At 34.6% G+C, this 26,292-nt stretch overlaps 1 protein-coding gene across 2 annotated transcripts in view; it reads left to right on the top strand.

Annotated features, from left to right (window-relative positions):
* LOC142335950 (uncharacterized) overlaps window positions 1-26,292 on the top strand; it is a 390,664-nt gene that overhangs the window by 341,305 nt on the left and 23,067 nt on the right. For both annotated transcript variants that reach the window (XM_075384365.1, XM_075384364.1), the window contains 3 exons: window positions 232-338; window positions 966-1,088; window positions 5,228-5,397. In XM_075384365.1, coding sequence (XP_075240480.1) covers window positions 232-338; window positions 966-1,088; window positions 5,228-5,397 — 400 coding nt within the window. The remainder of the gene's footprint in view (window positions 1-231; window positions 339-965; window positions 1,089-5,227; window positions 5,398-26,292) is intronic.

Genomic DNA, 26,292 nt, shown 5'->3' with positions numbered 1-26,292 from the left:
ATTGGGAAATTTTTAATTGATTTCGAAAGCGGGGTTTTTGTTCAGATTCTGAAATTATTGCTGTCACATGGTAATTTGAGTCAATTAATATTAATAATAATTTTTCCTGGTGTTGCAATTGAGGAACTTACAGCCCTACGTTGTGTCAAAGAGGATTATGATAATTTAGTGGAAATGAAATCGTAAAGCAATCAATTGAATATTAACATTTAAGAATGGAAACGTTTACAGGTTCCACAAACACACAGCCATCCTTGGAACAGATTCAGAACTACAAACACTTTCTACTAGCCAAAGAAGAGTGCGCGAAGAGAATTGCCGAAGAACGTCAACAACAGGTATTAGAGTGCTTCAACATAATTAAAGCCACTTTTATGTGGCTATCCTGACAATGTACAGTTTCCTCTTCAGCATACTCGAGAAGCCAAATTTTTGCTGCTATCTTGACCACCCTTAAAAGCTTGATGTGTTGTTTCCTTTTGGTCGGCGAAGACGTTTTTTGTTCTCTCCATGAAATACTCTGCTCGAGATTGACAGTTAAGACTTTCTCTGTCTAAGTTCAATGCTAGCTAACTGGAAGGACAGATGGGGAATCAGTATCTTAAATGACAGTTTCCTTAAGATTCTGATTATTGGACTGAATTGAAACAGTTTTATGTGTCTGTTAATGTTATCTAGACGTTGAGATAAATAATTAGGCATGTGAAAAAAATAATAAGGCATGTGAAAAAAATAGTAAGGCATGTGAAAAAAATAATAAGGCATGTGAAAAATCTGATTTGTCTTCATAAATTTTGTCATTTGACTGTGATAATCTTGAGAGATTCACGAATACAATGATGCTTTTGACCGATTGACTTTAGACAGGGTTGAATATGAAGTTTCCAAATATTTACATGCCCCGTTAGTTCAAAATATAACTGAGATGATTCCTTTTATTTTCTTCTCATGATATATTTTTGCAGCTTTCGGGAGAGAGTAGTGGGAATGTGGGAAGCGACGGGAACAAATTGAGTGGAGAACAATTGACTCAATTGGAGATGAGGTTGAAGGAGGCGGAAGAGGCCATGGAGAGAGCCATGGAAAAGGTTTGATAGGCCAATGTACATTTGCACTGTTATAATGCTGTAAAAGATTAACAAAGGTAAAGCATAGCACAGTCCTATCAACACTGTTTGAGATTTGAACAAATCGCAAAATTTAACGGCAATGATGGTAAACATATGTTCTATTTTCTTTTCGACTTGATTCGACTTGCAAAAAAGTCAGATGAAGGCAAAACTCGTCAATCCACGTCAACTTGTGAAAGAGACATTGATGTCAAAATTGGCTGGTTTGGCCAATTTTCTGACATTACCTTGTGAATTGCTCGCAAACTAAGTTTGAAGCAATTATTTGTCCATTTGGTCTTTTTTTCGGTTTTTGGTCTACGCGGTTTTCTTTTTTTACTGTTTAATAGCCGCCGTCAGCCTCTCAATGGCTATTATATTGAAGCTGTCCTTTCTTAACAATTCAAAGAATTTCAATTGTATTGGGGCGCTGGTTTTTAAGATTTGTTTGCATATATTTTCGTAATTTTTGAAGTGAAATCGGAGAAGTGATGTTGATCTCTCCAAAACAGGAATTGGAACGAAAAAGCGAGTGGTTTTGCGGCGTGAATTTTCACTCCAATTACAAAGAGTTCGAAAAGGGTGTTTGAACAAGAGATGCGCTTTCTCGATTGTGATTTTTTAATTCACATGCAGAAATTCGGCGATTTTGCTTTTCTTTCAATTTTTGATAGGATTTTTTTCTCAGTGGTTTTTTCAATCCCTTTATTGTCCTTTCCAGATCTAATGTTTTGTTTAGGCAATGAAAACTTATCCTATAGACTTGTCCTGTCATGTTTTTAATTGCTCTTGAACGTAGTTCATAGCAATTATTGTAAACGTGTGTGTCTATTTTATGCAAAATTTTCGCTTGACAATTTTGACTTTTCGAGTGACTTTTACGCCCTTGACTTTTTGCAATTCGCGTGATCTAAAATTCCCTCTCAATCACAATTTGCAGCCTGAACTCAATTGGCGGCAATTTAATACTAAAAGTCAAATGGAAAGTGCGCCGAAACTGGTGTCATTTTTTACTTTAAATCTTAATAGTGGTATTTGTTAACCTCTAATGTGGTCATTTGAAGCCCACTATAGAACTTCTAAGTCCCATTTAGGCTCCCCTCCCCCCCCCCGACTGCAACAGGCTGCAATTGATTAGAGCTCCCACTAGTCGTTCAAGAGCGATTCTTCCGACGTTTAGTCGGTTATGTTTTAAAAAATAAAATTGGCTTTACGTTTTGATCACGTTTTTTGTTTTTCGAAGTCACGATTTTCACCTTTGACTCGTAACTTAGCTCTGCTTCAATTGTATGGATTTCAAATTTTCACTCGTTGAATAACGTAATGTAGTGAATACGGTCATTGGCAAAAAACAAAATGAAAAAAAGCGGGATAAACAGATAAAGCCCGGTCATTAGAGCGATTGCTAGCTGGCATTAGTTTTATGCTTTATATCTGTCTGTTTAGAAGATGAATTAAGCAAACTTTAAGAATCTAACTGAAACTGCACACCGAATTAGAAAATTTTTTGGCGTTTATAAATTTCTGTCAATTTCTATCTCCCTTTTTCGATTTCAGTCACGATGTGCTTCAACGGTGACCTTTTTCTGGCTATTTTCCCCTCCCGTACGCTCGTGATCTAATTCGTTCTGTTATTCAAAATAATAAGCAGGTGAACTAAAGTTAGCATTTTACTACTTCAAGGTAAAGGAAAAGCGAACCAACATTGGTTTATTAGTAGCCGCCCTCATCTTCTCAGCCGGCTATTATAGCGCTCCTATTTTTTTTTACTTCGTCGAACTTTTTTTCGCTTTACCCATTTTGCCGCTTTTCCGACATTTTGCATGAAATCTTGTTGACTTCTCTAGGCTAGTTTCACTCTTCTGTCATTCTGCTCAAATTCCTTTTAAACAGCAGCTGCTCAGCAAAGCAATTCAAAATGAAGAGTTTCAGTATAAAAAAAATCAAAGTCAGAAATAGAAACGGGATAAACCCTTAAAGCCCATTTTTAGATGCCCGTTACTTGAACTTTGTTCTCATAAGTTTTAGTTACTATATATAGTGCTTATTGGTATTGATACTAGACCCTGTAGCCTCTTACTGAGAGACGGGAGTGTGTTCAATTACGAAATGACATCAAAATAAATCGCACTTAAAAATGTTTTTATACAAAAATCAATTTTTGTTGATATTTTCTTCCCTTTCAATCCCAATCGAGTTATGGAAATCAACCGCGGCTATTGTCCAGCAATCTGCCGGGTATGTTTATTAATAGCCGCGTAGTGATAGCTGGGGCTATTTTGGCTTTCTCTTTGTTTTTTACAGTTCAAAAGGGCGCTGTCCTTTTTTTTGAGATCGGTTCACGCATTTTTATGATTTTTGAAGTCAAATTGGAGTAGTGATTTTGGCCACGCCGAAACAGGAAGTGGAGCGAAAAAGCAAGTGGTTTTGTGGCGTGAAAATTTTTTGTTCACATGCGACAATTTCACTTTGGTTTTTACTGTTTTATTTTCATTTTTTGGAGTGAATTTTTTCTAATTGGTTTTCCCAATCCATTCATACTTCATTCCTGGAAGTATGATTTGTTAGAATCAAGTTTACATTTCTCGCTAGTGGTTTTTCGTTCTCCTGACGGCATTTTGACAGCGATAATTTTTAATGTTTTATCTGATTTTTTTTAGAAATGGTTTTCGCAATTCATTCATATTCCGTTCTAGTTCTAGTTTTTCGTTTAGTCATTGAAAATTCTTTGAATTCTACGTCAGCAGTTGTCCTGCTATGTTTTTTTAAATTTTGTCGTTGCGATTTTTGTTACGACCAATGACGTCACAACCACTTCATACCTGCTTTTTGTTCATTCGTTCATGCAATTTCAACTCAAGTGCGTGTGACGTCATTTTTCGCTCTTAGTGAAGCTAGTTTTTTGTTCATTCGCGTGATTAAATTTTTGGTCACACTTGACTTACCTCACTCTCAAAAATTACTCCGTCACTTTGAAATTGACTTTTATTTACTTTAATTCAAAGAGTTAAGGTCAAATGGGTGTGTGTCACTCTAAATGAAGGTTATTTGAGAGCAAGTAATAGAGGCAGCAAATATAACATATCAGCCTTCAATGAAAAGACGAATTTTTTTGGTCTGTCTTTTTTACTGGTTTTTTTCTGAGACTGAAGATCTACGAAGCTATTTCGGCTATTTTCTGGCAATCTGCCAGCTATGTTTTTTACTATAATTCCTAATAGTAGCCTATGCAAGCTCTATTATCATAAGGCACCCCTATGCTCCGCTACTACACCACTCTCTCAGGCTATAGCATAATCGATTTTCAAAGTACTTTCTCTGGCTTTTGAAAGTCTGGTATTTGGTTTTAGCTATATGAGATTCTTTAAACTGTAGTTCAGTACTTGTCCAGCTGTTTTTTGCTTCTTCCGCTGTCGCTGATTTTCTGTTCTACTTTTTGTTTCATGTGACAAACTTCATGTCATTCTATTGTTGCTTTTTAATCGTGATTTCACTAGGTACACTTCTTGGCAGTGATTTTTATAGCTGGAACATGTGAATTGTTTTATGAAGCCAAGAAGATACCTCACTCTCAAAATGACTCTTAACACTACTATTCAGTTAAGTTGAGCGTTACTGTAAACCATTTCATGATCTTTACTGGACTACTATTCATTGATGGCTGTTTATAAGAAAAAGGCTTTGCGGTTAAATTTTTAGAAGCATTGATTTTTTAGTTTTATGAAAACAATTAGCCTTGATCTGCATCAAATAATAATCCACTAACTAATCTCTATATCCGTTTTGATCTATATTTTTGGGTGCGCAGGTCTGTTTCGTAGACATTTGGACAATCTTCGCGTTATGTTTGCAATAAAAACTCGAGACGCAAAACTTGTTGTTGTTTTTCAATATTTCTCGGCCGTGTGTTTCAGCATGATCAACATCGGAAACGGATTGAACGCAATTTTGATTTGATTTGCTGCCATATTTTTGTGAAAGAAAATGGGAATATCCTGATATCTGTATGATAATAAAATCGCTTAATTTTACTTTTACATGCGGTGAACTTCTATATCGGCAGCCAGCATTTTGTATGCATTTTTCTCCGAACACTTTTAACAGCTCCTGTTGTTTAGATGGGATTGGACATTGGTCAGCTTAAACAGGACACAGGATACAAGGATCCTTTGGCCCAGAGTCTGGAGGAGTTGAAGCGCACAATGTCCAACATCTCTTCCTCCTCCTCACAGCAGACTCAGAATCAACAACCCAGTGCATTTTCACAACCACCACAGTATGACCAAAGGTATGGTTCTTTTTGTTAAAAGAAAATGAGCCTTTTGATTGTTTTTAATTATGTGCTATTAATTTCGTTAATTTATCTATTTCAAATGGCGTTTGCTTTTGTGGTGCTTTTATATTTTCAATTGAGAGTTTATCTTTGGCAATTTTTTGGTGAAATTTTTCCCATCTAAAATTTCAGTTCTGAAATGTTAAATGCATCAAAAAATGCTTGGAGTTAAAGTAAAAGATTTAAATTTCGTGAAATCGAAATAAACACACCTTTTACTACAAAACTTTTTTTAGTGATTGATATTTCTCGATTCTGTGTACATCCCGAATTCACAGAAAACAGCACATCAGCTTGAGATAATTACGGTTTGCTCTGCGCTATGAAGGGGCTGTTAGATTGAATGTTTTTGGCGTTGACTTCAAAAAAATCTTTTATGCTTGATCTGTCTGAGGGCCAAATGTGCCAACATATTTGTTTAATATATAGGATGTTAATGAATTTTGCATTTACTGCATTTTCTCGTAGCCGAATTCGATTTATCTCTAGCGTTTCCGTCACATAATGAGGGATTGCTTCTTCCTGGTAATTTGATCTTTTGATTTCTGCTGTTTTGCAGGCCGAGGGTGTATTGATTTGCAACTCAACTCTCATCAGTATTAGATTGTTATCTGGGATGTTTACGTTTTAGTTGGAATTGCCTCGAGCAATGAAAGAAATGTCTTTGTAGCTACGCACGTCTTGCGGCTTCTATTGACAAATTTTAGCCTTTCAGTCAGAGCTCAGATAAAAAGGCGATTAACGTCTGAATTTTGTCACAGCAATGAACGCTCACTAATTGCATCCTGCATCAATTGTAGAAGTGGGGTGCTAAGTTATGTAGAAGAGCAGTTGATGCTGCAAAGGAACCCTAGTGTTGTGAGACCCTGTCCTGATAAATTAGTCCGTGCTGTTAGTTGAATGAAAGGAGTGTTCGTTCAAATGGGATAATTTGTTCCTCTTTTCTCAGTTTAGTGTCTGCTATTTCCTTCCCCTCTGCCATCTTTATTCGCTTCACTGGGAATTCATTTCACGTACTCATTCCTTCCTTTTTAACCATCTCTATCCCTTCGAACCTCTCTTGTTGCTGTTGGCATAATTCCAGATTAGCAGAACTGCTGAGATCTTACTGGAAAGCATATCCTCTGCCTTTATTTGAAGATCAGTTAGTTCTTGCATGGAATCTTGAATTGAAACCTGATCTTGAAATTTTCTTGTAATTTGCAAAAAATAGCTGCATGATACAAGTACGCGACAAATTTTTGAGTCAAGAAAATTTTTGTTCTCATTGTTTTATTTGATAACCATTATTTCGCAAGTTACCATATTTAACTATTTATATCGTTAAATGACGAGTTGTTCATGATAAACATGCATAATTTTGATTAACTATCTGAAACTGCTGACGTTTCCGGACTTTCAAACCGCCTTGGGGTGATTTTAAATAAAATACTCTATAAAGCAAAATGATATAAAGATCTCGGCTAAATTGAACTATATAGTACTGCTCTTAGAATGCGGCGTGTACATCCGCTCCTACCTTAACCTAACAAGACGAAAATCATTACGTAACTGCCACCCCCGCCCCTCCCCTAATTGTAGCTAGGATTAGTGCCCTGTGTGTAGGTATCTGATGCCAATTAGGAACACTCTTCAAAGCGAGATCGTTTGCCTCCTCCTGCTTATCAGTTTTGTTTGCGTTACTTATCTCTACCGTTGTATATTATAGTCCGTTTTTTGTAATTTTGCGGAAGATAGTGCATTTGCTTGTTTGTTTAAACAGAGCAAGATTTCTTATCGTGGATTTTGAAGTAAATTATCTCATTTTGTCGTCTAAAATTTTACTCCATTCTGCTCCATTTTACGCAAATCTACTCTATACAAAGGTTAGTTGTATTCATAAGCATTATCTATGACGTTGTATGAAATTTGACCCAGAATTTTGTGGTGGTTTGAATATTTTTGACTGTCTTGCTAGTTGGACCATGGCTTAAAAGGAAATAGGCATTGGATGACGATATTCCTAGCTAGGAATATTCCCGACTAGTCTTTAGTTTACTATGATCAAATTCTGGGGAAGCAGAAAAAATGACCCCTCCTGGAATTCTGTAAGAACCCCTGCTGCAAAGTTGAAATATTGAAATCGGACCAGAGCAGTCAAAGACATCGTAATCGCACAAAGAGCATTAAAAAGTGGCAACGATGTCCGTACTATAATGTGAAACAACTTATCATGCTAATTGTTTTTGAAATCATGATGGGGACAATTCAGACAAAACCAAAAGAAAACTTGTTGGCTCTCAGTTAAAATTTGACCGGGGCTTTTTTTTCAGGCATATCGATAAACTCAACTCAACAAGGATATATTTACAGTTGCTCCAAAAACCAATTGTACCATTTGTTGACCTACTGTTCTTGCTCTATACATTATTGGATTGTCGGGGGGGGGGGAGTTTGGAATTTCCCATAATTGCCCGAAATAGTTATCACGGTGTGTTAAAAATTGGCTTGCGGAGAACCGTTCTGAAAAATAATTCCCGTGTTATGATATTTAGTTTTGCGTGAACTAAATTTATCAGTGAACTCATCCATAGAAGCGTAAGCGATAGTGCTCGATTATCTCTTGTTTGTTGCGTATTCGCTTCTTAATCATGAGTGCACTTCGACGTTCTAATGAAGTTAACAATCAGATGTTTTAAAGATTATCATTTGGACATCCTGATTTGGAAAATACTCTTTGATGTCAATTTTCACTTTGTTCGCTTGATATTTGACGTTCAACTAATTTTTGTGAAGTGTTGTCTCACTTAGAATTGGCATTGTAAGATCTAAGAACAGAAGGAAGTATATAAGCATGTCCATGTGAACCATATGATAGAAGACACTGTAACCGGGAAATCATTTCCAGTACTTAGAATATGTACATCGATCACTTATTTCAACACCTTTTTTCTGGTGTGTAATGTAATGAATAGCCCGCCTTTTATTGATATTTAATCTTTCAAATAATCAAAAATTGGCGTGAAAACATGCCTAAAATTGTGGACACATGCTAAGGAAATTAAAAGAAACGCTACTTGCAAAGTATACCTCGAAAGTAGAAGGGTAAGGGTACTCAAACCATTCCCGGTTTGGCTAGTTTTTATATAAACACTTTTGATGATAAATCATTTGGATGAATTCAAGTTCTCACTGGCAAGGTTCTAAAAGTTTTTTTCCACCTAGTCTTTGTTTGTGTGATCGATTTGACTTGACTTTTCAATTTACTTTTCGTTATTAATAGCCGCGTCCTCAATTCCAGGCGACTATTATAGCGCTGCTAATTTTTTTTACAATTGAAAGAATTCGAATTGTATTGGTGCGCTGTGTGTTTTTTTTAAGATGTGTTCACACATTTTTCAATGACTTTGATCTTTCAAAACGGGATAAACAGGTAAAGCCCAGCGGGCATTAAGTTTCACTAGGCCCAAAGTGGGCTTTAGTAGTCCTTCAAGTGCTTATAGTGGTGCAGCTGCTGGGATGGCTTTAATTTAAGGTAAAAGGTCATGTTTAGGGTCAAAATGGGTGCAATTTTTCATGTTTTTTGTGATTTTTTTGAGTTTTCTTAATTGATTAGTCTTAGGTTGAAGTTTTTAAAAGTTGATGAAGGTTTTTTGCGAGACAAAATTGCTTGTTATGACCATTTTATGAGCTATATGTTTTGGTACTACAAACACAAACGCAAAATGATACTAATTTTTGCAATTTTTAGGTTTTTTGAAAATTTTTGTCATATTTTGGAGTTTTTTAGCCCTAGGTGTCAAGAAACCTCATATAGGGTTTGATAAAGAGTTTGATGATAGATTACTGGTTAATTTATAGTGGTAATGGAATGGTTTTCAACTTTTTGCCATCATGAATTTTATCATTTTTGGACAAAACTTGCATTTTTTTTCATATTTTTTTGACATTTATTGTCATTATTCAAGTTGTTTGAGTCCCAGGGGCAAGAAAACCTCATCAGTAGTTGGATAATAAGTTACTGAAAATTTTTTAATTGTCATGGAATAGGTTTCAACTTTTGAATATCACAAATTTTTTTTTTGACAAAATTCGCAACATAGTTTTTTTTGACAAAATTCGCTTTTTCAAGATTTTGAATGTTTTCGTTATTTTTCAGTTTTTCCAGCTTCAGGGACCAGGTAATTTTTGCTGATGTTTGTTAATAGGGCACTTCGTAGTTTCTAGCAGCAATGGAATGGTTTTTAACATTTTAATGTCTCGAATTTTAGCATTCTTTTGATAAAATCTGCAATTTTTTTTAAGGTTTCCTAAAGTTTTTGTCAGTTTTTGATATTCTTCCATTCTCAAGTGCGAGAAAACATTTTTCGCGTTCTAATAAAAAGTTACTTCATTGTTTTTTTGTTTCAATGGATTTGTTTTCAACAATTTAACCTTTGGACTTTTAGAAGTTTTTTGATAAAATTTGCAATTTTTTTCAAGTTTTTTCAAAATATTTGTATTTTATTCTTTTTTTCTTGCCTCAGTAGCCGGGTAACTTAATCCAGGGTTTGATAATATAGTATTAAATAGTTGCTAGGGGGCTAATGAATGGCTTTCAACATTTTAATAGAACGAATTTTTTTTTTTTAAGTTTGAAATTTTAAAAATTATTCTCTATCGATCTATGAGCCAATGAGTTTTTTAAAGTTTGGAATTGGGTTACTGGACAGCCTCTAGAGACACAGAAATGATTCTGAAGATATTTATATCATTATTTTCAGCAACATTTCCTTATAATTTGCAATTGATTTCTTTTAACTTTTTAGTCATTTTCGAGTTAATCGATCTTCAAGGGCCAATGAATATTTTTCTGTTCTTGCTGATATAATACTGGACCAATTTTAGAAACAAAACTTGGTTATAACATGTATTTCCTATAACAAAATAGGAAATAGGTATTTTTAAAGGGAAAAAATTTTACCTTGGATTTAAAGTATATTTTTGTTTAGGTTTTAGTTTCTCAATTTTGTTTGTGTTCTGGCTGGTATTGTTCAATTGATCTGCTTGTCAGGGTACGTCTGAGTTTTTCATTCATTCTTTGAATTGTATTTCAGGACTTGTCCTGCTATGTTTTTTTACTTCGTCTGACAGATTTTTGTTTCGTCTTACCCTGACTTCTTGGAATTGACTTTTTCAATGACTTACCGCACTCAAAAAAATGACTTCTTAACTCGTTTATGGAACTTTAAGTTTTATGAACATTTACTCGTTAAAGGTCAATAGTGTGCATCTAAGTAGTGCCAAACATATATGCCCTAATTCTTGATTATTAGAGTCCTGAGTTTTTGATTTCAAATATTAATTTTGGTATCTCCGTTTTTGCCCCCAGTACGTTATGCGCCACCCAGTTACAGAGCACGTGCCATTAAATAGTAAGTCATCATGTAAAAATATTGCACGTGCATCTGAGGGGTGCAAATAATATGCGCCCATTAAGCTGAGGGGGCACAAACGGAAAAGATCCTAATTTTGAAAAGCCCTGTTAGGGCTTTCTCCTTATAGAGCTTGTGTCTCATAAAAATGGCAGTCCAAAGCTAACCCAAAAAGTCTAGTGGTCTATTAAAGGACTGGTGGTTGATCTGTCTATCTCATCTCTTTAGTTGTTTCAATTCGTGGAAGGCCCCAAGCGTCTATCGCGGCTATTTTCCGGCAATCTGCCGGCTATGTTCTAAATTGCTGGAATTTGAATAAGCTGAACTCAATTTGACTTCAGAATAATATCGATTAGTAACTATATAGACCTGCGAATTGGTTTGATGTCGTCAATTTAACTCATTTTTGTTGAAATTTTAATAGCCGCCGTCAACCTCTTAACGGCTTTTATTTATGGTTTTTTGGGGTTTTGCGCGTTTTTCTTTTTTTGTCTTGTTTGCTAGTCTCATTAATGACTGGTCTAGTTGACAAATTATTGCGTGAATAGAACTGCGGCTTTTTTAGTTGATGTCGCAATGCTTTAAATGCAGTTCTCCTCTGTTTTTAATAAGGCCGAATTGTGTCGAATTATTTGTTTCAAGTCGTAGCTAATGCTTTCTGTGATTTTGACGTCAATTTTTTCCTAAAATTCACAGCGAATTTTTGAGATTTCGCACCATTTTTGTAGTTCATTTTAGCTCAGTTAACTTAGTCTCAATAACGATAAGTTTTAATGGTTGCAAATAAGACATAAATGAAACTAAATAAAGACTTGTAACCATAGCGACGGCTTTTTAAACCATTTCATATTTTTGGGATTTTTGCTTGCCTATTTTTATTGCTCTTCTTGTATTCTTGTCTCTTTTTATAAAAAACAACAGTTCTCATGAGTCTTCTAGTGCAGCGTAATTGTCGCCAATTTATCCGCTAACGTTTTTAGCCATTGTTTTCATTGACTAAGATGCTATTTGTTTTAGAAATGCTTTGGTGATTTTTTGATTTTTGCCTTTATTTGTTTTTTGTGCCTTTTTAGCGTAATGGAAATGGTAATGGTTGTTTTTCTGTTGCTCTCGAAGAGAAACAATTTTTGTTAACCTGTGTGTCTTCTTACTAATGCTGAATTCTTGCTTGACCGCTTTTTGTCTTTTTGAGTGACATTTACACCCTTGAATTTTCGCTTTTTGCGTGATTTAAAATTCTCTCTTCACAATGTCAAGCAGCTGAAGTCAATTGGCGGCTGTTTTAAGTCTATATTTAAAGTCAAATGATATGTGCGTTGATATTGGTGTCATTTTTTACTTTATTTCTTAATAGTGAAGTATGAAAACCTCTACTGACTTTATTTGAAGCCCCCAGTGATTTTTAGTCCCATTCAGGCTACCCCCCGACTGAAGCAGGTTGCAATTGATTAGAGCTCCCATTTGTCGTTCGAGAGCAATTCTTACGACGTTATGTTTTGTGACTTTTAAAGTTGTTTATTTTTCCTTTGATCAAGGATTTTAGTGTATATTGTGTTTTTCGTACTTTTTCCAATTTCAAGTTTGTCATATTGTGCACTCATTCTAAGGACTTGTATTGTTAATGTTTAGTTAGCGTTTTTTTATTGATTGCTTTCAGAGCTGTAGTTTTTGAAATAAAAAAAAACTTGGGTTCTCCTGAATCCCAAGTACTGTCAGGGGGGTCAGTCAATGTTGGCCCTTTTTCGGCAATTTTCCGGCTGTTTTGTTTTAATAGTATCATTTGAAGCCGTTTAATGAAACTCTGCCTCCATATTGCTTACTACCCTCAGTAGCCCTCGCTGAAGCAAGATACAATTGCATCCTCTTGGGTGTCATTTAAGATGCATTTGAACATTTGTCGGTTTTATTCGTTCCTTTAAGAAATTAGATTATTGTAATGAAAACTAATGATTGCTTTTGCGCAGTGTTCTTTTTAGCTGGCTTTAATTGTAATAAATAGTTTCAATATCAAATTCTTTAACTAAAACTCTTTTTTGATATAGTACCTTACCCGTTATCACTGTAGGATCTATAATCTTCTTTCTCTGGCAAATCTAGTGTGTTATTGACTCTGGTCTGATCTTCTGGACGGATTATTATTAAGGGTCCTTATAGAGGCTTTGTGTTTGCAAGAAAATTCTGCAGTGAGGTCAAGAAATAAAAGGGGTCGATTCGGTGCTATCAGTCTCCGCCGACTTGCCGAAGTCGTTGATAACTTCCGAAACGAATTTGCGAAGTCGTTTCCGACGTCGCAACTTTTTGCCGCCCGTCCAATTCGCTTCAGGATACAAGTAATCGATCTATTGAACGGTCTATAGCATTTTTGGTTAACGCTGCTATAGTACAAATTAACTTTGTAATAGTATTTTCTAACAGTTTCTGAAATAGTCCCAGTTTGTGAAAAATAAAACTAGCAGGAGTTTTTGTTCTCGAAAGCAATTATCGTTGTCGTGTGTCTGTTTTGTATGCAAAATTTTTGCTTGACTGTTATCGACTTTTCTGTCGACTTTCAGTTCTGTGTAATCCGAGTTTCACTCTCATTCGAAATTTGAAGCAGCTCTACTTGATTTGCGATTGTTTACTACTAAAAGAAGTAAAAAAAATTGCGCCAAAATTTTTCCTTTTCAAATCATATAGCCACTTCATAATTTGAAGCTCCTTAGTGAATTTATCTTATCCAGCTCCCCTACCTGCTCCCTGTTTGAAACATACTACCGTAATTTGAATCGAGCCAGTCGCTCGAGAGCAATTTGTTCGTCGTTAGTTGTTTATATTAATATGATTCTGAATTTTTATATTAGCACCTTTTCGCCTTATATTTGCAACTTTTTTTCATTTTGACCCGTGTTTTTATTGCTGCCTGTCCATGAGATTGTCATACTTGTGGTTTTTTATGCTTCTAGTATTAAACTGTCATTATGAAGCCATTGTATTGTATGCTCTAAATGAGAGCCAATTTGAAAAAAAAAACGTATCTACTGAAAATCAGCAAAAATTTGTAACTTCAATTTTTCTGTACATTGGATCTTCTTTATTATTTCATGACAGAGGAAACGTAAAATATGTCTCGTCTGTGGATTCGAAACATGATTTGCGAACCCATATACCCAGCCTGCATTTTTCTAAAATCTAACTAAAGATACAGCGTAGTAGCAATTTGCTAATCGTGAAACCTGATATAAAGCACTATTTTCAACCTTGGCTCAACTTATTTTAGTTAAAATATTCTTTTAGTCATTTAATGTTGAAGCAATAATTGATCCGACCCATTTTAGTGGGAGAGGAACTATATACTCAAACGGTTTTTTTGTTCAATTCAATTTTCGGCGATCGATATATTCATCGTATAGGATTGTGAGTGATATCATTAGAAAGCTTGTCAAGCTTAGAATTGCAACAAAAAAGATTTTCAAAGATTTTTTAAATTTCACTGTCCGAAGAGTAACGGTGGTTTAAAGTTTTGTGAACGTTAAAGTTCCGTTGTGTGGTTCACATTTTTCGTAATTTTGATCAGTTGTTGCTAGATTATGATAACAATGTTATGGATAGTCTGATCGATTTTACGTTTAGAGATAGAAGAGAGTTGGTAAATTTTGAACCAACTGTTTTAGCAAAATTTTCAGCTAATTTTTTGAAAATGCAGCCTTTTTCTTTATTAAAAAAAGGGACATGAAATATACCTATTTGGCCCACTTTGCAGTTTGACAGGTGGTGCAGATATGGGCTAATCGTAACTCCTCCAGTTCCTAAAATTCTGGAAACATTCTGGATGCGGTTTTTTTGCCATTTTAACCGGTATCTATTAGAAAAATGCATAGTTCATTTTGATGTATTAAAGTTTTTGTTTGAGAAAGGACCTATTACGCAATCCTATATAAATTTGTTTTTTCAACAGCCACGCAGCGGTAGCATGGCCACTGTTGGTCTCCTCGTTGGTTTTTGCATTTAAAATTTTTTTGGATTTTGTTTTTATTGTCTTTTTGAAGTTTTAAAAAAATTTCCATCCCAATTGTAAGAGTTTTTTTCTCATTGAACGATTCAATTAATAAGAGGTACTTTTATATTCGAGTAAGGTCCAATGAGCCAATATTTTTTTAGTCACTAAAGCTCATGGTTGTTATGCCTCCGGCAAATAGTTTTCGTGAATTTTCTTAAATTATTGATTTGGCAGCATTTATTCTTTGCATGGCCTTATGATTGAGTCTGTTTAATCAAATGTCTAATTAGGTAGCTCGAGAGCTATCAGAGAAATTATCTAATGCTTTTAGTTAATACATAATGATGTTTTGGTAACATTCGGTTTCTTTCAACGAGTATCCAAAAATCATCATATTTTTGATTTAATGGTTTTATGTCAAATTAGCTAGTTAGGTAACATTTGGAATTTTTTAAGTGGACAAGCAGCAAAAGTTTTTTTAGTTGTTGATATTTATAGTTCAAAGTTTTTTGGGTTGTAATGGGCTCATATATATATATATATATATATATATATATATATATATAGATATATATATATATATATATATATATATATATATATATATATATATATATATATACATATACATATATATATATATATATAGATATAGATATATATGTGTATATATATACATATATATATATATATATATATATATATATATATATATATATATATATATTTGAGCCCATTACAACCCAAAAAAACTTTGAACTATAAATATCAACAACTAAAAAAACTGGTCAAGCTTTTGCTGCTTGTCCACTTAAAAAAATTCCAAATGTCAGGGCAGTTTTGCGTTTAATAGGAGGCCAATGAATGGAGATGCATAATAATTTCAGCGAAAGGTGTATGATATTTTAGCTTCAACTCTTTGCAAAAAATTGTTCGTGATATTTTGTTCTGCCTTTATTCAGTGTTATTGTATAGTCTTTTGACTAAGTCTCACTAATGACATGTACTATTGGCTTCCTAAGCAGTGCCAAGCTAAATTACTTACGATTTTTTACTTGAAAGTTTACGGTTTTTTTGTGTTACGCTTTTAAATCTTCATTTTAAAAAATTGTTATTTTATAGTTTTTACTTTCATTTCAACTTTTTAGCGTAACCTCATCAAAGAAAGGTCGCCTTGTTTGTTTAGTGAATTTTATCGCACTCTTGATCGATTTTTGATTATTAAAATAATGGTTTTTTGGTCTCGATAATTTGACTTGATAATGTTCACATTTTTCAATTCTTGTGGTTCTCTTACGCTGTCCTGTCCGATCATTACATGATTTTGCTTGTAGTTTTTTTGTAGTCATATGACATTCTAGACAATTACAGTTCGCGATGATTTTGAATTTAACTGTCTTCGAAAAGTGTAAACGTATTTTCTTACTTTGCCCTTTTTGTGTTCTGTCTACTTGCTAATTATTCTCAAAAAAGACAGAAACCCTTTATTTTCTGATGAAATATAAGTCGTTTGGTTTTGTTTACTTTTTATTTGATGTTATTTTGATTTTTCATTAAATTTTTTAAGAAAAAATGGATAAATATTGAATTTTGGTCGCAAGTAATGCTTGTTGTTTTTTTAGGTCGTTTGTGTTGTCTCTTACTCTTTTTAATGGAAGGTATCATCTGTACTCTAATGAGTTTTTGTTTCGTTTTTATAGTGGTTAGAGCTTAACGCGGTTTTTTAAATGGATGCACCAATTATTTTTGAACTGTTTTCAAAGTGATTTTTTGAAAGTTTATCTCTTTCTCATTTGGTGAACAATTAAGTCAAAAACGTGGTGTGGTTGAACGGGTTCGAAACATTATGTGCAGACGCACAATACCGGGCCTCCTGGTTTTATTTAAACTAGCGTTGGCTCAACGATATCTCAGCGATATTATGATTGATGAGAAAGTTTCTGGAGAAATTAAAAATGGCTGGATGTATTTTACGTTAGTTTGCTTTATTTTTTCGTCATCATGTATATTGTATACCCATTTTGAACAAACTGGGTATACAATAATGGGTCACCATCCTTGCAATGTTAAGAGCATTTGAAATATTGCTTATTTTACTGGTGCGTTTTCAGAAAGATGTGGTAATTTGACGTATGATCATATAATGCGGTTGCTTAGTGAATTATGCTTTTATCCAAGACGTTAATCTGAATTATGAATTGACGAATACAGTTCGGTAAATATTTGCGCAACTGTTTTTCACCGTTGCGGTGCCATCAAAACTTCCTTTTTAAACTGTATTTGATTAGTATGAATATCAGCTGTTATTGGAGTGGGAGTATTTTACTGTGATTGTTTATCTGGTGTGCATTTTGAAAGATAAGTTTGTTCAGCTTGAGTGTGCGGAATATTTGTAAGCATGCATGGATATATGCTCTGTGATATTGCTGAAGTTGAGTTGAATTGAAACATGTTGTCTGCTTTTATTGACAATTTCCTGAAGCATTAGGAGTATAAAATAGAAATTGATTGGATTTACCTGTCGGGTGTAGTGGTCAATATTTATGGAATTAGTTGGTGAACATATCTTGTAACTTGTGGTCTACTTGTTCAGCAACTCACTCGATATCTGTAGAATTGGTTCATTTTCTATTTTTTAAATTCATTTTGTAATTGCTTTAAGAGCCCTTTCAGCAAACAAGCTGAACTTCACGTGTCTGGAGTTAAATAATTCACGCGTATTCAGTCCCTAGCGTCCGGAGTTTTTCAAAAAAGAAAATTTCGTTGCCAGATTATGTCAGAACGATATCTCATTGATGAGAAAATTTTGATGGAATTAAAAATGGCTGGATGTGTTTTACGTTAATTTGCTTTACTTTTTCGTCAGCAGGTAGGTTGCTGCATATCACTGTAAAACGTGTAGTCATTCAGTAAAGGGAGAAAATTCTAACCTAGAAATCGTTGAATGCTGGCTTAAAAAATCCAGTATTAACCAAATTTTTTATCAACTGTAGTGTTTAATTGTGTGACAAGCGAATGTTCGGTTGATTGCACGGTCACTGTTGGTGTTATAAAAGTAGTTCATACATATTTTCCAGTCTAGAGTTAGAAAGAATTGGAGTAGTGGTTGCAAATTGAATTTGTTTTGGCCTGTTAGTAATAAACTTGTTATTTATTAGCTAAAATAGCCCCAGGCTATTATACAAGACTGGCGCTGTTCACTTAGTAGAGGATAGCAGTCATATAAAAATTCTTGCTTTTTCTATTTCCCCTTCTTCACTTTTTATTCCTTGCTTTTTATATCTTTGTGAAGGAACATACCTGCTTTTTTATATAGCAAGTTTCACGCAAGGCATTTTATACTTTATACTGACAGAGACCTCTCGATTTGGACTCGTCATCTCTCAATTGGGTAAAAAGATTGTTCATTTTTCTATTTTGAGTGACGGGCTTAATGTCCCCTGGACATTTCTTATAGGTCGACGAAACTCGCTCAATGTATCCTAATGAATATTCATTCATACATATTATTGAACAGAATTGACTGCTGATCAAGCATTGATTGCTGTAGCATTTAATCGTGTACTACCAATTGCCAGCTTTACTACCGTATTTGTCCAGGTAAGGTGTTTGTTCTAACGGCTACTGTGATAGCGGTAAGTGGTATTAATTGGCAATACTCACAATTAAGAAGGCAAATGTCGTTTGATGTTTTTTTGGCAAAAAGTATTTTATTGAGGCCCACACATCGAAAAAATAATTGTCCTGCAAAATTTGTACTTCTTGTGCTCCCTAGTACGGTACGATATCAATCTTTTAAGTACTTTCAACAATTTTTCTTTATTAACATACAATTTTAGAAGAGAGCAGAGAAAAATTCTTATCCTTTTGGGTCCCTGGCAAGATTTTCACCAACAAATGGCATGATCTTACACCAATATAAATTCTAGTGAAAGTACGGCAAGCCAACTGCATAGCTTCCTATATCCTATCATTTTGAAATTTGTTGCGAAATTAACAAAATTAAGCACAATTTCTGGGGTCGACTGGAACTCGCAACTAGATCGCCTTAAAAATCACGTTTTTCATTGCTCTCAAACACAGTTGTAGCAATAATATTAGTGCTGCGGTACTTTTTATGCCATTTTCGCTCGAACAATTTTTCGTTCCATATTGACTTTTCTTAGCTAACGGGATTAGCAGGTAGCGCATGGAGAGCATTAAGCTCTCTTACAGCCTTTCGGCTTACGACTGTTAGTATACGACTCACCGAAACTTTTTCGGAGACATGAATTCCTGGTTTGAAGGGAGGTTTTTATAGTTTGACCCCTTCACGCCTCCTATTCAAGACCCCCCTTATTCGGGATTGTCGTTATATATAGGTAAATACAAAATTTTACACAATTTTACAAGATAATGAACTATCTAGTACGACAGATTAATTTGTGTGCTCTTATGAACCTTGCTTTTTCTACATTATTAGTAATTAGCCGGAATAATTTTGAATCAGTTTAAAAAAATCTGAAACATTTGAAATGTTGATTAGATTCCTCGCAAAAATTGGTAATTTTCTCACATTCGTTTTGTGAAATCTTAACATGGTTATTTATTACAAGATCGCATCCTCTATGAAATCTTCCGAGATCGTTCTTTTTTATAATTGGCATTTTTAAGTTATCCCGATAAAGTACTGTATTGCTGAGAATCTCAGTTGACATTTTGAAACTAATGCATTGTTTAGCTATTAAACGCATGATAAATGTACGCAGTTTGACTCTTTGGCACAGAAGGAAAAATGCACATTTTGACATTTCAATCATGCGAAGTTCAATCAATTTCGGCAAAGATTGAAATGTACTCATTTTGAAATTTCAATCATACAAATAACTCAATATTTGACCGCAATTCTTTACGTTTTCAATTTCTTAACGTTTTCGGTCCTTAGGCGGCTTAAACTGTTAATTAGGAAAAAAGTAGGTGGTTTTTTAATCGCCTATTTTCATCACAATTTAGTTTTTGACAATTTGTTGATGTTATTCAATTTATATTGATCGCGTTCAATTTTGGCCAGCATTCCAAATCCAAATTGGGCTGCTTGGACAGTGCTGTCCTTGGCCCGACAAATTCATGTCTCTAACAACCGCTCTCCACTGACTACGAATTCCAGCCAATTCCAACAATTTGTTGATATAATTCAAATTATATTGATCACGTTCAATTTTGGCCAGCATTCCAAATCCAAATTGGGCTGCTTAGACAGTGCTGTTCTTAGTCCGCCAAATTCACGTCTCTAATAAGCGCTCTCCACTGCCTACGAATTCCAGCCATTTCCTTGGTCAAATCAAACCATTGGTTTTCTGAATTCTTCAATGACTTTCCAGTTCTCGCCTCTCTCAGATTCCAATACTGCGTTGGGAATGTCAGATGGTTTCATGCGTAGAACATGTCCCAGCCATTTCATTCGGCGTTTTCTTTTGGTCGAGGGAATCGGGTTGCTTTTCGCAACGGACGATACTAATTCTCTAGGGAGGTCTTGCCCTTTGTGGAGACATCGTCGTAGGCAGCGGATTTCAGAAGACTGTAATTTTTGAGGTCAACTTCTTTTATTGCCCAACTCTCACATCCGTATAAAAGTACACTTCTCACGCATGCCTTATTTAACTTGACTTTGATTGATTGAGGAATGTTTCTCTGGTTCCATATTTTTTTCAGGTTATTAAAGCTTCCTGCGGCTTTTCCAATTCTAGCTTTGACTTCCGATGTTACATTGCCGTCTAATTTAATTCTTTTTAGCAGATATGTGAATTCATCAACCCGCTCGAGTTTTTGCCGTATACATAGAATTTCTGGTGTTCATCATTGGAGCAGTGTTTAACGAGATCATTCAATACTGCAAAGTTGGCAAGAAGTTTGCCATTTGCATTCCGTGTGCCCGTTACAAAGCGTCCGTTACTTTGCTTTTCTCCATCTAGGGGCAGACCTACTTTGGCATTGAAGTCTTGGCCAGCATTGAGATCAGGCCATCATTGAGAGCAGCTGTACCTTTGATTGCTACTTAGTGATCGATTTGCATTATGATTTCGTTTATTCAACGGGAAATTGACCAAATAGAAAAACTTTGGATTGCGAAGATCTTCACAGTTGCCTTTTTATTAATTGATTTGCAATTGTTCGTTGTGTCTTAAACATTGATTTCTCTCAGTCTGCGAGCTACACATTTTCGAGCTACTTTAATTCGTTCTTAAATCTGTTTGCAATTTTCATTCTGAGGATTATTGTAACGCAATGTTCAAATTTATTGCAAAAAGGAGGAATACGAGGCAATCCGAGCTAAGATTACTCGTTGTACCTTGCTGCGAAAAAACTCGAGAAATTTTCTATCAAATATTATGCTGCTAATCTGTATAATGAGCTTAGGAAATTAATTCTTCTACCTGAAGACGTGGAAAAAAGTACCTCTGATAAATCAAAAATTTATATACCATAAGTTAAAGGATTCTTATCTGAACCAAGAGGTAGTGAATTATATATTTAAGATGTATTAAAATCGAAAAATGTGAATATTGGGCTTGCTGCAATAGAGAATCGGCAGGCTTACGTGCAAATCCACATATTACATGGTAAATATATCTAATATTGGTATATGTTCGATCATGTCCAAGAAATGAATTCTTTTATGGTATACGATCTTGTGATAAAATGAGTGAAAAATTCGAAGACATTGAATATGTTTTTGGCGGGTTCTGCAAGCGAGAGTGATGTGTTCGTCTGTTTTTATTTGCTCCCGATTCAAGCAAGCATTGTAGTCTTGTCTTGTATACATTGCAATATTTCCTCTCGACTGTTTTTGAATTTCAATTGACATCTGCCCTTGACCTTGAATTTTGCGTGCTCTAAATTGTTTTATCATTCATTTTTTTAAGCAGGTGAGAACGATTTGCGGCAGTTGACTACTGAAAGATGTAGACCATAGTTACAGGTCTCGAAACACAGCCTAATAACTTCGGACGAATCGCTGCCAACAACTTTTCATTTCTTCACCTCCATCCTGATTAGTGGTCTATAAATGACCTCTGTAACGCCATTTGAAGCTCTCTGGTAAACTTATTGCACCCAGCTGAAACAGGCTGTTATCGAATGAAGACAGTGCCAGTTGTTCGAGAGCAATTCTTCTGGCGTTCTCCGGTTGTGTTTCGATTAAGAGAGTTATTCATTATTCGCCCACATGATATTCTGTTATTGCGAAAGTTTCATTGCTCTTTGTTTCATATTCAACTCAGAACTGCAACTAAAGTTCGTTTCCGTGATGAAATTACCAACTTTGTTAAATCTCAGACACTGCCGGCTTTTTGCCGATACTTACATGATCTCTCGATACTAAACTCAGCACACGCGCATCTGAGAAAGAATGCATATGCATATTCAACTAATAAATTGATTTAATTGAAGAGCAATCTATGAAGTCCAAGGAACAACCGGTAATTCCATTGTTCATATTGTCTAACACCGAAATTTTGAGGTTCGTTTTTGAGAAAATTTAGGGTGCGAGCGGGGGGTTCTTCATGCGTAATAATTCTCTATACGAAATACTCATAAAAGGCTATGTTTCTAGCTAAAATAATTTTGAAGGATTTAAGAACCTATTTGTTCACTTTTCATTTGTGTATTTAGGCTTAAGTGTCCTGTCTTAAATAGGTTCAAGTAATCTGGTAGTTATAATACGAAAATTGCAGTGATCATGAACGGTGAACGGCTATCGGGTTTTCTTTGAGAATTGGGTCATTCTTTTCTTTCGAGAAGTTAGGAGCAACATGTTTGCTAACGCGTATTTGACACCAATGCTAATTATCATTTTAAAAAATTGAAGAAAACTCAAACTTTAACATCTGGCAAACATAAATTATGGAAATATGGGAAGTGCATCGCATACATGGAGTAATTTGACTCATTTCTACAGAAAATTTGTTTATCGGATTTTGATTGGATCCAACCAAGATTTTTTCTGTAGTACTGCTTTGAGGTCAAAAGTGTTATCTTAAAACTTGAGCTGTCTGGTTTAAATTTGACGTATTTGTTCCCCTTTAAAATAGGTCAAGAGATCTCGCAGGTTTGGGCATTTTCAATATCTCTTAGTCGATGATAGTTTTGCGTCAGGTACTTTGGCCGTACTTGTGCGTAGATTATCTGAAGATGTGTTTAACAAGGCAAAGCTGGAGGCTGTTTGCTTAGAGATAAAGCGTCAATTTATCCCTGTTTCCTGATTTCAAGGAAGCTGCATCAGCGGTTAACAAGGAAGACGGAAAATGACCAGAACCGCCCCAATCTGCGTAAATTCTTACATCATGATTGATTGATTGATTGATTGCGTCACAGCAGAGCCTTTTGAAACATCCCTCTTTTTTACCACTTCAGTTTTTTCTGCTGAGCTGAGAGGTAAGTTATTCTTGTCTATAGAACGCTTAACTTTGAGACTTTGTATATAAAATCGATCATAACCGATTGGCTAGTTGTAGCCCTATTATTGTATTTGATACAACTTTTGTATTTATAAGGCTGAGTGTAACTTTTGCCATAAATTTGGCCTTCAATTCAATTTTTATTGGCATTTTTGCCTACTTCGATCCATGGATTTTCATATGAAGATGGCATTGGTTTCATGGTAACATATTTAGATTACATTTATATGTTGAATCCATGTTTCATTTTCATTTATATGCTGCAACTTAGCATGGCCTAGTTTAGAAAATAATATTTTCATGATTTGTCGTTTTTAAAAAAAATTTTTCTTACGAATTGAAAGGATATCTACCTAAGTATGATGGTATTTTTCTATTGGCTGTTGCAACTTCTTTTTAATTCTTCTTACGTCTGTTCGAATTGCTTAGATAATTTTTTTTCTACCCGGAAGGTAGAAAGATTTTTCTACCCAGGTATTGTATAAACGCAATTTTGATATTTGAGGCGCTAAAGATTTGATGGAACATTTCGCTTTGAAAATAAAGCACAGAAAATTCAATGCGAAAACAAAAAATTGCCCGAGCGACATGTACTTAATTGTTTACTTCTTATTATCATTCGCACTCCTTTTTAATGGGACGAATTTTAATTCACGAATTTTAATTCCTGGCCGCCTGGATTTCTATCTCTTGTTCATTGCTAAACCCAAGGAATGTGAACTAAATTTTTCGACCCCGTTTTTTTTCCAAAAGTAACCATAACCTGAATATAGAACTCTCCTGCTCAAATATTTTGCGCGTTTTTCAGTTGGTTGGTTGTAATCAAGTACATATTATTGAGCTCTCATTATTAATTGTCCAAACTAAATTTTTAGCAATTATTTTAGTCCTGCGGTTTTTTGCCATTTTCTTGCTCGACTCATTTTTTATCTGACCCATTTGACTTTTCGTCCTCCAAAACAGGATATAAAGGTAAAGCCTGAATCACCCCATCTCAGTCACCTCTTTCCCCACTTACCATTACGTCCGTCGACCCTCCTTCATTTGGAGATTGGCAACCCACTGCTTAACCCCCCCCCACCCGTATTGTTAAACTAGGTCTGAGATCATTTGAAGTAAGTTGCGCTCATTCATGCGAGCAATTATCCCTACTGATCGTTTTTAGTTGATCACCCGTCTTTTGAGAGCAATTCGTGCGACGTTACAAGATGTTATCATTGCTATCATACCACTTTAAAACCAATTTAACCTACAGCCCATGTTATTGCCATTTTCTGACAATCTTTTGTCGAATCCTAAGGTGTTTTTTTAGCATTTTTCATATCCATTGCTGGTTGCTGTTTGTGATTTGTTTGTTGCCGCCCTCTAGTCACACGAGTCTTGAAAATGGGGCAGTTTTTGTTCAGATTCATTGATAGCCGCAAAGCGGTAGCTAGGGCTATTGGCCTTCATTTGGTTTTTTGAATTCAAAGATTTTGAATTGTGTTGATGCGCTGTCTTTTTCTAAGATATGTTTTTTTCGGCTTTTTTCGGCTTTTCGTTGTCAATGAGAAGTCCAATTAGAGTCGTGATTTTAGTTAGGGTGCAGTAGTAAAGGGATCGCAAAAGCGAGTAGTGTAAAGTATGAAATTTTTTGTGACTGCGTTTAAAGTGGTGTTAGAAATTTGAACAGAATTTCGGTTTTTGAAAGCATTTTATTTTTTTTTTGCGTGCGGCTATTTAATTTCTCGTTCAACGGGTCATACAGGTATTCTAGTATTGAATAGTTGATTTTTTTTTAATTCACCAAAGGGTAAGTAAATATTTGTATGACTTAGATACTTTGTTTTAATAAAGTTTCAGTGGTTTTTTGGGATTTTGTGTGTTTTTTGTTCGTTTTGTTGTCCTGTTTCTTGATTTCGTTAATGACTGGTGTCATTGGCTCTTTAATGAGGCGTAATAAAAGCGTTTTGATATTTTCAGTTGATATGCAAAGTTTTTAACTACTTTGTTACAATTTTTCTCTAAAAATATTGATTTTTGAGGTTTACCCAGTAATGTAGTTTTTGTTGTCCTATCACTTAGTCTGTTTACTGGCAGGTCTAATTAGGCCCGCTTGAAGCATTTTTCTGTTTTTGTCGTTAATCTAACTTTTTATAAGAACTTTGGGACTTATTTTTTGCCCGTATTTGTATTTTCTTGTTGACCGCTGACTTAGCCTTGTTAATTAAAGGAATAGTTGAAGGTGATTCGAGCAAAATTTGTTAAGTTCGACCAGTATGAGATTTTTGTGTTTTGGAATCTTTGGCTACAACATAAATTCCTTTTTTCTACACCATTTTTTTTTCAAAAACCAATAGAAAGTCTAGATTCAGTTTTTTACTTCACTCTGATTGTATCTGGTGTACATAATAGTAGTGCAGTTGAACATCATACTTCGCAATTTTTGAATGGTTTGAAACAATAAATAGGAAGTTGCGTGTGTTTCTATTTTAACATAGATTTAGTAACCTAATGGTTTTAAGCGAATCTTTTTGCGTAATGTAATCGATTTATGGCTGCTCCATAATTAGCAATCATTTAGAAAGACTAAAGATGGAGTATTTTAGGACAAAATTTGTTTCTTTCCCATTCTTTCAAAATTTAATTTTCGACAAAATTAATCGTGATGTCTGTTTAAAAGGGTTTGAAATTTATGTGTTTCAAGTAATAAGTTCTTTTTCGTTTACGGTTAGTAGTAATAATAGTATAAGACCTCAATTACTTTCTGAGGGTATAAAAACTTTAAAAAATGCTAGCATAAAGAAAAAAAGTTCACAAATTATGTAAAAGAGCTAGAAAAAATATAATCATTAATTGAACAGAAAGTCATGCTATACAAAAACTACAGCTACACCTAAGGTACAACGTGCAAGATAAGTCAAAATCACATTTATCATTTCCACTGCCATTAGTAGAATTTGAGTTGCGGTTCTGGATTTGCAATCATCCTTGAAAAAATTGATGCTGACATTAACTAAATCCGCGGTGTCATTTATAATACGTTCAACTCTGAAAAGCAATTTTT

This window comes from Convolutriloba macropyga, chromosome 3 (assembly GCF_964194025.1).
Source record: "Convolutriloba macropyga chromosome 3, txConMacr16.3, whole genome shotgun sequence".
Classification (NCBI taxonomy): Eukaryota; Metazoa; Xenacoelomorpha; order Acoela; family Convolutidae; genus Convolutriloba; species Convolutriloba macropyga.
Note: the sequence above shows the minus strand (reverse complement) of the source record. Positions and strands in the feature narration are given on the sequence as shown.